Here is a 14,264-nt window from a genome sequence, read left to right on the forward strand (position 1 = left end):
CTCCACGCATAGAGGAGCCATCAGGAGAATTTTTAGATGACAAGTGCTCAAAAGTTTGACTCAGGCATCCCAGACTCTGATGAGGGATTCCTTAACTTCACTCAAAGGAACAATTTCAAACAAGACTATCTCCCCAGTTCTCTGGGTTCTTTTAGAAAAACATTTACAGATGACATCATTCTATAAAGTGCCCCTTATCCAGACTCAACAAGCATCTGGTATGCCACAACTGAGAGGCATTACAACCCCACACAAAAGGCAATTTTTAAAGCCTGGAGATTTGCATTCAGTCATAATGACCAATTCCCAGTATTAGTGCTAACTCTTAGGCAAAAAAACAAACAAGTGAGTCTTCTTCTGAAGAAAGAAAAACTATCAAACAAAACCTCTAGCACTAGTCCTAAAGCCAAACTAATGACCAAGCACCTAACTCTCTACAACGATTTACATAAGAAGAAGCTGCATAGGAAGCAAAGGTTCCCTGCCTCTACAAATTTAAACTTATAGCCGCAGGCAATGAAATGGAAATGAGGAGCACAAGACACTCAGGTCACAGGCACGGCCCCCAACATGAGTCACTAAAAGAATATGAACTCAAGTGCGCTGGGCACATTCACCACTAGCAGAACATAGTATACGGACAAGCACCCGAAGGAGGAGGTTTCAGCAAACAAGTGATTTAAAGTTTCTTTCATCTTTTAAAACCCCATAATATAGCCAGTCTACTCCCCGCACACAAGGTACTGCTGTCCCAGCACACAACATACTGCTGCCATCCTTGTCTATATGGCACCACATTGACAGACAATGTTGTGGAGGAGGTTTGGAGTGATATGTATTAATTATTTTCCACCTAAGTGATTTTACAAAGCTTTCCTTTTAAATATTTAGACCATTAAGGAACACAAACAAGCAGAAAACAGCTTGATCAGAACACAACACCTGAACCTCTCAAAACATTTAATAAATCTGCCCCCCTTCACCACAGTATTTTGAGATTTCATAGTAAAACAGTTTGAATAAACTGATTATATTTTGAGAATTTTATAATTAAAATTCGCAATTTAACATGTTTATTAATCAGTGGATGTTACATGAATTACAGATATTTTGTAAAAAAGTTTGATGGTAGAAATACAGCAGTTTCACATAATTTTCTATGTCATATTTTCCCCTTAACCTGGGCTGCCTTTGCTTCCAAATTTAAAACAGTTTCCACCTGTGGTTGTATTAGACAGTCTGAAATCTAGTAAATCAGGACTGTTTATTGCAGTGTTGTTTTCACACCTGAAACCCTGAAATGGTCTGTCCTCTACCATTACTTTTTGTAAAATCAGCCCCTGACCTTCTAGAGTAAGAAATATCAAAATAAGAGTCTGAAGCATTTATTTTTATCCTACAGTTTTTTCCTCACTTTTAGTTTGAACGTTGAGACAAATATTGACTTGGCATTGTTTTTCCCTACAATCCTTAGGAAAAACCTTGTAAAATATCAGTCAAGTACCCAAAACATGACTAAAGTAGTAACTTAACAATATTGCTAAGTTTTATTACTCATTTTTTAAAAAAGCCTTCTAAAACAGAGGAACAAGTATAATTCATTGTTACAAAGATTAAAACTACCCTCACTTTTTCTTAGTGCCAACTTCATGCTTGTCTCTTTTTTCTTCAGTGCTGTCTCCATTATGGTGTGACTGGTTACTGTCTTGAGCATCAGGCCCTCCATTCAGTATCTTTGAACCTTTGAAATTACAAAGCAAAAAAGACTCCACAATGTCGGCATAGTGCATTAAGTAGGCAAAAAGCAAAACTAAGTTACCACAGGATCCTTTTGTGGCGAGTATCAACTTCCGTGTTGTACAAGTTTGTCACACTTAGTCCTGAAACTTTAAACTGAAATAGTATCTAAAAAGCAAAAGCTGGTATTGTGACATGTTTCGTTAGGTTTTGGCCTATTTTATATACCCAATTCAGCCTCATAACTTCCTTGAATATTTAAATAAAAACCGCAAGCATTCCCCATTTTATAAAGAATATCTAAAATATCATAAACATTAAGTATTGTGACAAATTGCTGGCACTACTTTGATGAGTCTCACGCTCTCTCTTCTTGGGGAGGTTTCAGGGCACCGTTTCTTGCCCCTGAACTGGGGTATTAACTGCCCCACTAGTGTCCTAGAGGAGGGGCGTGGAGAGGGAGGGACCCGGGCCCACCCTCTACTCCAGGTCCCAGCATAGGGCCCTAGGGATAGCGGTAAACCACTTGAACTCGCCGTTCCTTCCCCTGGGCTACTTCCCTCTCCTGCCCTTCAGCTTGTGGGGCTTCCTGCCCTTCCTCTGCACAAACCAGGTGTCCCTTTACCTAGGGTCTTGGTCTTCTTAGCCCACCGCAGCACTTCTCCAAACTCTCCTCTGCTTCCCTCCAAACTGCTCTCTGCTCCAACATCAATCCACACTGCTTCAACTCCTCCAAACTGCTCTCTGCTCCAACACCAATCCACTCTGCTTCAACTCCTTTCCTTGTCTGATTGAAGCAGGGGGGTTTTATCAGGTGACTGGCTTCAGGTGCTCTAACTGGCTTCAGGTGCTTTAATTAATCTATAGCAAACTTTCTTCCCTCTACAGGGAATAAGGCTCCGTTCTAACACTCTCCTGCTGCCCTCTGGCAATGCTGTATCACAGTATAAAAATTATTGCTAAAAACTACTGCTTTCATGGTAATCTTTGTTCTTGTCCTTCACAACACACATTCCCAAACAAAAACTCAAGGAGGTTTGGAAAAGTCTCTAAGTTCAGAAGTAATAGGTTTACAAAAGTTACGTTGGAAATATCAAGAGAACAATGTGAAGAGAACAATCTTATTGGTTTTGGCCAGACTGGAGATACCAAGGACAACTATTTTTACTATGGAATTGCAGTAGGCTCCCTCTCCACTTGAAAGGGAGGACAGTTTCTACAGGAGGGACAGGTATGTGGAGAGGCTGCAGTGAGGAAGAAGAGTATGATGCTGATTTACTGATGAAATTTCAAATATTATTAAATTGTGTCAGCCTGAGAATCCTCTAAATAGTCTGTTGCTCCAGTATTTTGCTGGAAATTATGAGAAAGCAGAAATAAAAAGGTAAGCATGATAAAGAAACCAAGTACTGCTTTAGTGTTCATTATTAGGATTGGTGGCCTAAACAGTGAGAATGTTAAGTACCACCTGTGACTGGGTCAAGTGGTATTGAAAGTACCTACTAATGAGAAAGATGGACATCTGTTCCAAAAGTTTTGCCGCAATCTGACTAAGTGGGCAGTATCAACCTAGTTGGTATTACTGAACTGGGGGGTGGGTGGGGGGTAGGGGGAGAGAAACGGGACAGACGACAACACAACACAAATGACCCTATGACACACCCTGGAAGCCGCCTTTTTGAATAAATTCCTGATATCAGCTTGCTTACTTGTCTTCTTCCTCTTTTGCATAAAAGTAGAATGTGCAATCCTCCTGGGCAGTATGTTAGTCCCGGTTATTAGACTGAAGATTTGTATTGGGAGATGTCAGTAATGCCGGTTAATAGAGCTTTCCAGCTGATAAAGTGCCGAACACCACAGCTTTTACTGTATTGTACACAATAGTTTCCTAATCAAAAAAGTGTTGAATCCGACATGGGGGAATTCTGTATTAGATCTTATTTTGAGGGATAAAAAAGAATTGATCACACAATTAAAAATTAGTGGTGGCTTAGGTACAAGTTATCATGACTTGATCGTACTTTTTTGCGTGTGCCCAGAATAAAGTCCAAACCAGTAGTAAACGTAACTGGTGCTTTAAAATGGCCAATGGCTCAAAGCTGAAAACAATTATGAGCCAAATCAGTTGGGAGAAAGAATTTAAATGGTAAAATGTGAATAATAACTGGGAACTGCTGAAGAACATTTACTACATGCTCAAAAAGCAACAATCCCAATATCAAGAAGGAAGTTTAAAAACAACATGGCTTAGAGAGAAAGTGAAAGCAAATTTTTCACACACCCACTCACCTACCCCCTGCTCCACATGGAAGAAAGGGGAAGTTAATAGTATGGATATAAATCAGAAGTTAGATATTTATTTTCTACAATTCCTCTCTATGCCCAGCAAATTTAAAGAAAATAAGGAATATTTGAAATATATTAGGAACAAAACGATTTCTAACAATAATATTGGCCCATTACTAGATGGAACTGGCAGAATTGTCCATAACAATGCAGAAAAAGTAGAAGCGTGCAATAAATATTACTGTTCTGTATTTGGGAAAGAGCCAGATGATGTAATCATATCATCATGATGATGAAATACTTTCCATTTCACTAGTAACTTAGAACATTAAACAAGCTATTAAAGCTAGACATTTTTAATTCAGCAGGTCCAGATACCTGCATCCAAGAGTTTTGAAAGTGCTGGCTGTTGGTAGATTTTCACTAAGTATTGGAATACCAGGGAAGTTCCAGAGGACTGGAAGAAATCTACTGAGCCAAAATTTAAAAAGGGTAAATGGGATGACCTGGCTAATTATAGATCTGTCAGCAATCCTGGGCTAATGGATTAATATGGGACTTGATTAATAAAAGAGTTAAAGAAGGGAAATATTAATTAATGCCAATCAACATGGGTTTATGGAAAATAGAAACTATTTCCATGTACCAGTTGACTGTCTAGGGTAATGTAGTTAAGCTGTCCAGGGGGAAGTTTGAGGACACCACCACATACCTGTTTGCTCTTTTTCCATTTTCTTGTTTTGTCCTTTCTTCCACTGTTCTTTGGTTTTATTTGCTTCCTCATGCTGTTTTTGCTCAGCAAGTGATTTATTCAGCACTTGTGAGAGGACAGAATCTCCTTCCCCAACCAGAAACATGGTCTTGAACTTGTTGTACAGCATAGTGGATTTCTCCATGATAACCTGGCTAACTTTGAACTTCCGTATCTGAAGATACATGCGTAAGATGTAACATACTTGTGCACATCCTATATTTAAATATTTTTAAACAAATATTTGCTCATCCTTCATATTAAACTAAGTGCAATTAAAATGCTTAACCCACTAACTATAATCAAACTTCTAAAGAAAAACAAAACAGGAACTTTCACAAGGTCCAATGAATTGAATCCGCTTAAATGATAACTCAAAAGGACAGACAATACATTATACTTTCAGGATAAAGATGCAATATATTATGCTGCTTAGGATGAAGTTGCAAACCTTACTTTCTTTAGTGTCAAGATCATCTCTGTGTGCTTTTGAGCTTGTTGCATTGTGACCTGAAGCGAAGAAAGCTCATCTAGGGCCTCAATACATCTATTCACATCCTGTTAAACAAGAAGCCAATTTCAAGTGTCAACTTGAACTTAACTTTAGCTTTTTATTTTTTGTTTAAAACGTATAAGCCTTGGTTTCTGATATTACTTATCCGCAGTACTAGAATATATATACACAGAATATTAGTTACTGTCTTATCAGTAGATTGGAATTTATAACAATGTACATAAATGCAAACTCCTTAACTTTGTATACTCAAAAAAAAAAATGTACAAATGAGAAAATTAATGTTTGACACAAACTAAATTCCAAACTTTTCCCACCAAAGAGTACTTCACACGTTCATAGTACAAGAACGTATAGTAAAGTCTAACTCAAACTTAACCACTTGTTTCAACACAAAGCAGTTCGTGTCTCAAATAGAACTTTTTAGGAAAAAAAGTTAGATGTACCTTGGTACTATGAAAGTACTAAAATCAAAACTTCACCCTATACTTCTGTTGCTTCCATGAATGTAATACTTCAATGCCTAAGTATGAAAATTTTGACCTAAAGTTTCTCCCCAAGTTCAGCTTGTACTAAAGCTTCCCTGCAGGATCCCTGTGTCAGCCCTTTGTTTCCTTTTCCTCAGAGAGACACTCCAACATTTTATATCTGGGTTAGAACTAACAAGATCCATCTGCCAGCATAAGTTATTGATAATATTCTGCATCTTAATGCAGACTTTTAGCACCTGTGCTGAGGGTGAAGAGTCTATTACGGGCTACTCCATGCTATGGAGAAGGGATTCACCTCCCAGGTGAGTGTCCAAACGTATTAGGGCTATAGGATAGTCTTGGGTGGGTCTTTCTCAATCTCTCTCTGTTGAAGCCACTCCACTTCGTATGAATTACTTGAATAGTCAATGGAGGAAGGGAGAGAAAGAAGAAAAGAATGGATTTATCGCCTGTTGGTTAGGGCACTCAGACAGGAGTTCATGTCCCTGCTCCAATGAACTATATGATCAAACAGCTTCAACAGACTGAGAAAGAGCCACACTAGAATAGCCCACGGGATAGGGCACTCTCCTGCAATGTGGGTGACCACTGCATTCTCTAGCCATTTTGTGACTAGCACCTAGGCTCCCCCCAAAAATAGTGCGTGCCAAAAATATTCAGCAAATTCACATCAAAACTGAAAATAGTTTTGGTCAGTCGAAACTGCATTTTTTGGCAAATAAGCTATCTATCCAAAAACTTCTGTCCAGCTCTAGCTGGGAGGGAAAAAGTCAGGACTATTGTCTCTGCACAATATACTATATTTCCCCATGTTTGCTTAACGATAAACATGATCAGTTAGATTATTATTATTCTACAATCAACTTTCCTTGTCCTGATAAGAACATTGCCACAAAAAAGGTTAAGAAAAAAGCCAGTTCAAGTTTAACTCAATAATAAAAAGTCTCTGAAAATGTTGAATATTTTTTATTGATTTGGAGTCAAGTCAATCGTCTGCAGAATAAACCAAAGACTTAGATTTTCTAGAACTGGACATATTTTTTATAAACCTAATATCAGTGGAAGTATTTTAATTATTTTTATCTCAGTTTCAATTAAAAATAGTTACTTACCTTCTTGTAACTGTTGTTCTTCGAGGTGTTGCATATGTCCATTACAACTGTAGACCATGTGTGTGTCCAGTGTACTTGTGCTGTGGAGTTTTCCTAACAGTACCATGGGTGCAGCTTGGCCCACCTCCTGGCTCCTCCTGCACAGAATGCGGGCGCAGCTGCTCTGCCCTTCCTTTAGTTCCTTTGCAAGGAAGCCAATGATAGACTCCATCAGGGAAGAACGGCAGATCATGTAATGGACATATGCAATGTATCTTGAACAGTTATGAGAAGGTGTGTAACCATTTTTCTTCGAGTGCTTGCATATGTCCATTACACTGTAGGTGACTCCCAAGCTGGTAACCCCAGGTTATGGGGTTTAAAGTCTCATCAGAAGATGGACCACAGAACTGCTTTTCCTACATTTGCATCCTCCCATGATGCAATGGGCAACCGTATGTCCGGTTAACGTATGAATGGAAGACCACATCAGTGCCTTCCATACGTCCACAATAGGGACGTGTGCCACAAATGTTGCTGAGACTGAAAGCACTCTGGTTGAGCATGCTGTCAGCTTGTCTAGAGGTGCTACACCTTTGGCAGTATAATATATAGCAATGAGGCTGCTGATCCATTTTGAGAGTCTCTGTGTTGTTACTGATTTGCTCTGCAAATGAAACAAAAAGCTGTGAAGAAATCTAAAAGGCTCTGTCTTGTTTAGATAAAAATCTGAAGCTCAACAAACATCTAGGGTGTGGAGCGCCTTCGCTTGTCCTTATCAGCAAGCAGACTGGCTTAAGCTGAACCTTTTTTTGTAAAAAAAACTGCGTAAGGCAGATCTGTGACTACCGCATTCAGCTCTCTCCCTCACCTAGTGGGGATGAGGGCCAATAAGAAAGCCACTTTCACTGGAACACATATAAATGAGCATGACACTAAAGGCTTGAAAGGAGGATCCATTAGAGCCAACACTACTAAATTCAAATCTCAAGTTAGTGCAGATCTCTGACAGACTGAAAATCTAGTTAGGCCTTTCAGAAACTTGGTCATGATAGCGTGAATGAAAACTGTCTTACCAATAATCTAAAGATAACATGTTGAGATGATGGCACTCTAATGGAGCTGGGCAACAGATGTTACTCCTTAAGATACAAGAGGTAGTCTAGGATTGAGTGTATCTTTGCCTAAATAGGCAGCACATTACCTGAGGCCAGCCAGCTGAAGAACATTTCCACTTATTCAGGTAAGCAACTTTTGTGGAAGGTTTCCTATGATGGAGGACATTCTGAACTGCTGCTGACAGAGACCCTCCTGTGCATTTAACCACTGATGTACCATGCTGTGAGGTACAGCATCTGAGGATTTGGGTGAAGTACCTAGCCATGGTTCTGTGCGATGAGGTCTCTCGTTATTGGTAACAGCCAGGGCTCTCAAGTGGAAAGCCTTGAAGGCTGGAACACAATGGTTGCCCCAGGCTTGGCCAGGCTGGAACTTTTAAGTATTAGTCTGCCATGATCTTGTTTTAGCTTGAGAATGACCCTCGGAATCAGGGGGAATTAGTGGATATGGATATAACAGGTCCTTCTGCCATGGGAATAGAAATGTGTCTGAAGTTACCTGGGGCTATGGCCCACACTGTAACAGAATTGGGGAAAGAGACTGACTGATGAAAGACCCTCTACGTGGAATACTGAAGATAGAATGGTTGTGTTGAGAGACCATTTATGGTCTAAACTGAAGGACTGGTGTAGGTGTTCTGCCAAGCTGTTCTGAACCCCTGGCAAGTAAGATGCCTTCAGAATGATCAAGCTCCGAATGCAGATATTCCGCAACTTGACAGCTTCCTGACAGATGCTGTCTGACCTGGCATCTCCTCGTTTGTTTACATAAAACACTGCTGTGGTGCTGTGGGTTAGACCTTGGGAAAGTTTTTCCCCTGAATATGAGGCAGGAACCACTGACATGCACAAAAAAAGTTTGCAATTCGAGAATGTTTATATATAACCTGGGCCTTGTGGGCAGCCCGAAATCCTTGGGCCTAAAGATTGCCCAGAAGTGTTCCCCAGACCATGGTTGAAGCATCCATTACCAGAGTCATAGAGGGGAGAGGTGGAGCAAAGGAAACTCCCCTCCAGATTTTGTCTTGACTTACCCACCACTTCAGAGATGACAAAACCCCATCCAGGATGCACATACACTTGTCCAAGTGGTGAATGTGAGGGAAATATACTGATCTGAGCCATGCATGTAGCACTCTGAGGTGCAGACTGGTGTGAGGGATCATACTGGGTATGTCTTCACTGCAATTAAGAACCTGCAGCTGGCTCAGGCTCAGACTAAGGGGCTGTTAAATTGCAGTGTAGACGTTTGGGCTCAGAAAGAAAAGGTTCCCTAGAACTTTCCGGCAGTTGGTTCGCAAACTGTCTCCCCCAGTTGGAATACTTTTACCTTGACAACAATGCCTGGAGACTGGCAATGTAGAGCTGTAAATTCACCATAGAATAAATCTTTTTACCAAAAAGGTCAAGATTATCGGCATCACCTTCTTTAGGGGAAGCTTTAGCCCAGCCTTGATGACCCCTTTCATTCACCACAGCCACTACTAGTGAGTTTGGCATAGGGTGTAAATAAAACTGCTCAAAACCCTGGGACAGAACCTGATATTTATGTTTCATTCATTTGGCCACAGGTGGGATGGAAGAAGGGATTTGACGCCATGTTTTACAGAGCAGCATAACAGCATCATTTATAGGCAGGGGTACCTTTCGCACAAGGGTGCGATGTAGAATGTCAGCTCCTACATTAATTCCATCTGAATGCCAGGAGAAACTGCCATTCTCCTAAGGTGATCTAGACCTATGTCATGAATGCAATGCCGAATGTCTTGGATGTCTTCCTAGCCGCAGTAACATGCGCCATGGAGGAGCTGTTACCGGTACTGATGAGATTGAAGAGGGTGGCACCTGGCTTGTAGCCAATGAGTACAAAATAGAGAGTCCTGATGCAGACAACATCAGCACCTGCACTGACACTGGCCGACAGTCCTCACCCTAACGTAACGGCAACAGTGGTAACGATAAACGTAAGTCCCTTGCTTTGCCATAAGCCTTATACATTGTTGGTACCGACATGGGGGGTTGTCCCGTTGTGATCAGAGAAGTCTGATCTGTCTCAGCCAAAGAAATAGCCCATTTCAATGGCCCAGGGAGGGCACCAGAGTCAATGGTTCAAGTCCCGCTGCATGAGCCGGTACCAGGGAGCAGAGAGTGCACTCTGCCATCTGTACTGGACCAGCCTTCTCTGAAGGAATTCCAATTCCCGATCTTTGAGGAACCTGATGCCAACTTATTTTTGTTTCTGAGGCAGGAAACACTCAAGTCCTCAGCCTAGAGGAAGACAAGTCCCAGTGATGGGGACCTCATGTGGCCCCTATGTATAGACACATCTGGGGGAGTGCTCTGGGAAGGAATCGTGGAACAGCTTCCCTTGGGGTTTCAAGGTGGTTTTGATGCCAGGCTAAGTGCCACCTCCATTAGGATGTAATGAAAGAATTATTTCCTCAGCGTTTTCATCTTGGTCTTGAAACTGCAACAAATGGTGCACCTATCTCTCAAGCAGATTTTGCCTAAGCACTTGATATAGTGTTAATGAGGGTCTCTGTTAGACATGGGCTTCCGACAACCTGAGCAAAGTGCCAAGATCTGGGGATCTTGGCATAGGCTTACCCAGCACTGGGTGAGGCCTGAAGACATGGTGGATTGAAAAAATTCAAACTAAAACAAAATTAGAATGAAGAAAAATCAAATGATGGGAAAAAAACAAAAAGAGTAACATTAGATAAGTGACCAAGCAGCAGTAAGTTTGTTCACTGGGAACAAGATGGTCCAACCACTGTCCATGGACCGTAAGAATGAACTGAAGGAGGGGCAGGGCAGCTATGCCCTTCCTGCCCTTGTATGGAGCACAAGGAGCTAAGAAGTGGGTGGGGCCACCCCTACACGTACCACTAAGGAAAACGCTCCAGCATCAGTGTGTGGGACATGCACACACCTACAGCGTAATGGACATATGCAAGCACTTGAAGCAGCACCATTTATTTGGATTTCATGGTTGCCAATTCTTGAGATATTTTCATAAATCTTGTGATTTAAGACTATTTTTACTTGTCTCTTGCAAAAAAAATTCTGGCAGCCCAGGATTTCTGATTGAGCTGAAATTCATGCTGCATTTGTGGCTTCGAGCACTAGATACCAATGTTGGCAGACTGAACTGCAAATGCTGTACTGCAACTCAGACTGCACTAGCAGAGGCCACTGCAGTGGTCACTGCGGAGTCAGCTTCTCCAGACTGCAAGTCAGTGGTGGGCAACCTGCGGCCTGTCAGGGTAATCTGCTGGTGGGCCGCCAGACAGTTTTACATTTGCACGGAAAGCAGCAACCAGCGTATCCCTGCAGCCCGCGCCACTTCCCGCAGCTCCCATTGGCTGGGAATGGCGAACCTCGGCCACTGGGAGCTGCAGGTGGTCATGCAAATGTAAACAAACTGTCTGGCGGCTCACTAGTGGATTACCCTGACAGGCCACAGGTTGCCCACTGCTGCAGATTGTTCACGTGGAGCAGACAGATCAATGAGGAGCAGGCACTGGGCCAGAGGCAACACCAGCTCTCCTACCCTTTCCCTTAATTCCCCAGATAGTGCTATGAGGAGCAATGAGGAAAGGGCAGAGAAGAAAGGACCCCAAACCAACGTGCCCACTCTCTAGCTCAACTGCACTCTTCCCTCTCCCCTCCACCCCCGTTGCTGGAATATATAGTGACAACAGAAGGCGCACAGACAGTGTCTAGTGAGAAGGAAGTGGGGAAGCAACCTTCCGCATCAGTCACAAGAAGTCAAAGGAAGTTACACAAAGGGACAGACTTTGGAAGGAAAGAAATGGGACAGAAGAAATCAAAGTCTAACATGGCTGACAAAAATCATTGGTTCAAATATATATAAAGGATGAATGAAGAGCACCTGCACCTGTGAAGATAGCACGGCAGGAGAAGGAGGTAGTGGAGAGACCATGAGGAAAGCTGAGAATGCAATGGATGGATTGCTTCAAGAAAGAGAGGTTTCAGAGGAACAGCCGTGTTAGTCTGTATTCGCAAAAAGAAAAGGAGTACTTGTGGCACCTTAGAGACTAACCAATTTATTTGAGCATGAGCTTTCGTGAGCTACAGCTCACTTCATCAGATGTTTACCGTGGAAACTGCAGCAGACTTTATATACACACAGAAATCATGAAACAATACCTCCTCCCACCCCACTGTCCTGCTGGTAATAGCTTATCTAAAGTGATCAACAGGTGGGCCATTTCCAGCACAAATCCAGGTTTTCTCACCCTCCACCCCCCCACACAAATTCACTCTCCTGCTGGTGCTAGCCCATCCAAAGTGACAACTCTTTACATAATGTGCATAATCTGGACAGTCTCTACGTAAAAGAATAAATGGACACAAATCAGATGTCAAGAATTATAACATTCATAAACCAGTTGGAGAACACTTCAATCTCTCTGGTCACGCAATCACAGACATGAAGGTCACTATCTTAAAACAAAAAAACTTCAAATCCAGACTCCAGCGAGAAACTGCTGAATTGGAATTCATTTGCAAATTGGATACTATTAATTTAGGCTTAAATAGAGACTGGGAGTGGCTAAGTCATTATGCAAGGTAGCCTGTTTCCTCTTGTTTTTTCCTCCCCCCCCCCCAGATGTTCTGGTTTAACTTGGATTTAAACCTGGAGAGTGGTCAGTTTAGAGGAGCTATTACCAGCAGGAGAGTGAGTTTGTGTGTGTATGGGGGTGGGGGGGATGTGAGAAAACCTTGATCTATGCAGGAAATAGCCCGACTTGATTAAGCTATTACCAGCAGGACAGTGGGGTGGGAGGAGGTATTGTTTCATGATTTCTGTGTGTATATAAAGTCTGCTGCAGTTTCCACGGTAAACATCTGATGAAGTGAGCTGTAGCTCACGAAAGCTCATGCTCAAATAAATTGGTTAGTCTCTAAGGTGCCACAAGTACTCCTTTTCTTTTCAAGAAAGAGAGTAAGCAGTGGACCTTAGTGCCACTTTGGACAGATCAAGATACATTCTTGCATGAGAACCCAACCTCAGGCGATAGGATAAAAGGATGTAGTAGTAATTAATATAAAATTTTTGTTATGGTTTTCACCCATCTCCCCCGTCTCATAATTTATGAACTTGCAAGTTGGTGACAGTAGGATTTAAACATCCCCTTGCATTCTGTGCAACCCAAATTTCACAGCATTATCCTGTACAACTTCACAGTGCACCAGTTCCAGAAAGTGGACTAGAAGTGGACAGATAATAGAAAAATGTGAAAACAGGCTAGGTTTCTTTGTACAAGGTAAGTGAAGAGCATATTTTAAGAATTTAGATACAATATTGAAAAGTAAGTTAGAATTTTAGAATTCAGTTTGAAAAATCTATTAGTATTAATCTTAAAGTCAAAGTTTCTTTATTTAAGATGCAAGTTTATCTGATGGCATACCTTTAAATGCAACAATCTGTGTAATCTTTCAGAGCATTCCAAAACATTTTAGCTGACTGCACTGTACATATACACCTGTTATTAACACAACATACTTACAAGATTGTCAATTTTGAGCGAATTTTTAATTTCTGCATGTATCCTTTGAAGCCGAGAATCCATTGATGTTTCTAAAGATTAAAAATAATTATATTTGAATGATGTAGTGACTATCAAATCTATTAATGCAGGATATCTTTCAGAACAAGATTTCTACAAACATGAATTCCTGATTGAATGAAGAAAAAAAATGTATGTATGGATAAGCAGCCATATCAGCTAACCATAAAGTACTCTATTTTGATCAAAACCATTAGTGTATCGGGTGGTTACACATTACAACAATTTTCCATACCTATGTCCAATTGTCAACTTTGAAATACAATATATTTGTTAACCCAGGCAAAACAAGTCTGGATAATAAGATATAAGTATTTGAACAGCCTTTAAATAAGGTGCCTGGGACCCCACAGAGTGGAGGAAAAGAGGTGGCCAGACCCTTCTCCTGCAAGAATCGGTGCTTCTAGGAACTTGGGAGTAACCTGTCACTTAAAATAGTAGCTCAAATTTGTCAAATAAGATGGCTGGCAAGCCATGACAAGTTTATTAGTGATAAAATGAAACAAAGGGGTTGGTTCTTTTACTAATTCATACGTGCTGAACTATCATCCATACTTTCTTCAGTTAGTAAATGGTGTGTGTTTGGGATATACTACAGACAAATGGAAAATTTGTTCTCTCTCACTTTTCTAGGTCTCCCATCTCCCCCAATTCATAGATTTCCAGGCCAGAAGTGGCC

The 14,264-nt window shown here is 41.3% G+C and overlaps 1 protein-coding gene across 3 annotated transcripts in view; it reads right to left on the minus strand.

Moving 5' to 3' along the window:
• PSIP1 (PC4 and SRSF1 interacting protein 1) overlaps positions 1-14,264 on the minus strand; it is a 66,183-nt gene that overhangs the window by 5,866 nt on the left and 46,053 nt on the right. For 2 of the 3 annotated variants that reach the window (XM_048851289.2, XM_048851286.2), the window contains 4 exons: positions 13,526-13,596; positions 5,231-5,332; positions 4,736-4,949; positions 1,630-1,741 (listed from right to left, as the gene is read on the minus strand). In XM_048851289.2, the coding sequence (XP_048707246.1) occupies positions 1,630-1,741; positions 4,736-4,949; positions 5,231-5,332; positions 13,526-13,596 (499 nt within the window). The remainder of the gene's footprint in view (positions 1-1,629; positions 1,742-4,735; positions 4,950-5,230; positions 5,333-13,525; positions 13,597-14,264) is intronic. The other variant, XM_048851292.1, reaches the window with a different exon arrangement.

The sequence above is a fragment of the Caretta caretta genome, chromosome 5, assembly GCF_965140235.1.
Source record: "Caretta caretta isolate rCarCar2 chromosome 5, rCarCar1.hap1, whole genome shotgun sequence".
In the NCBI taxonomy this organism is placed as follows: domain Eukaryota; kingdom Metazoa; phylum Chordata; order Testudines; family Cheloniidae; genus Caretta; species Caretta caretta.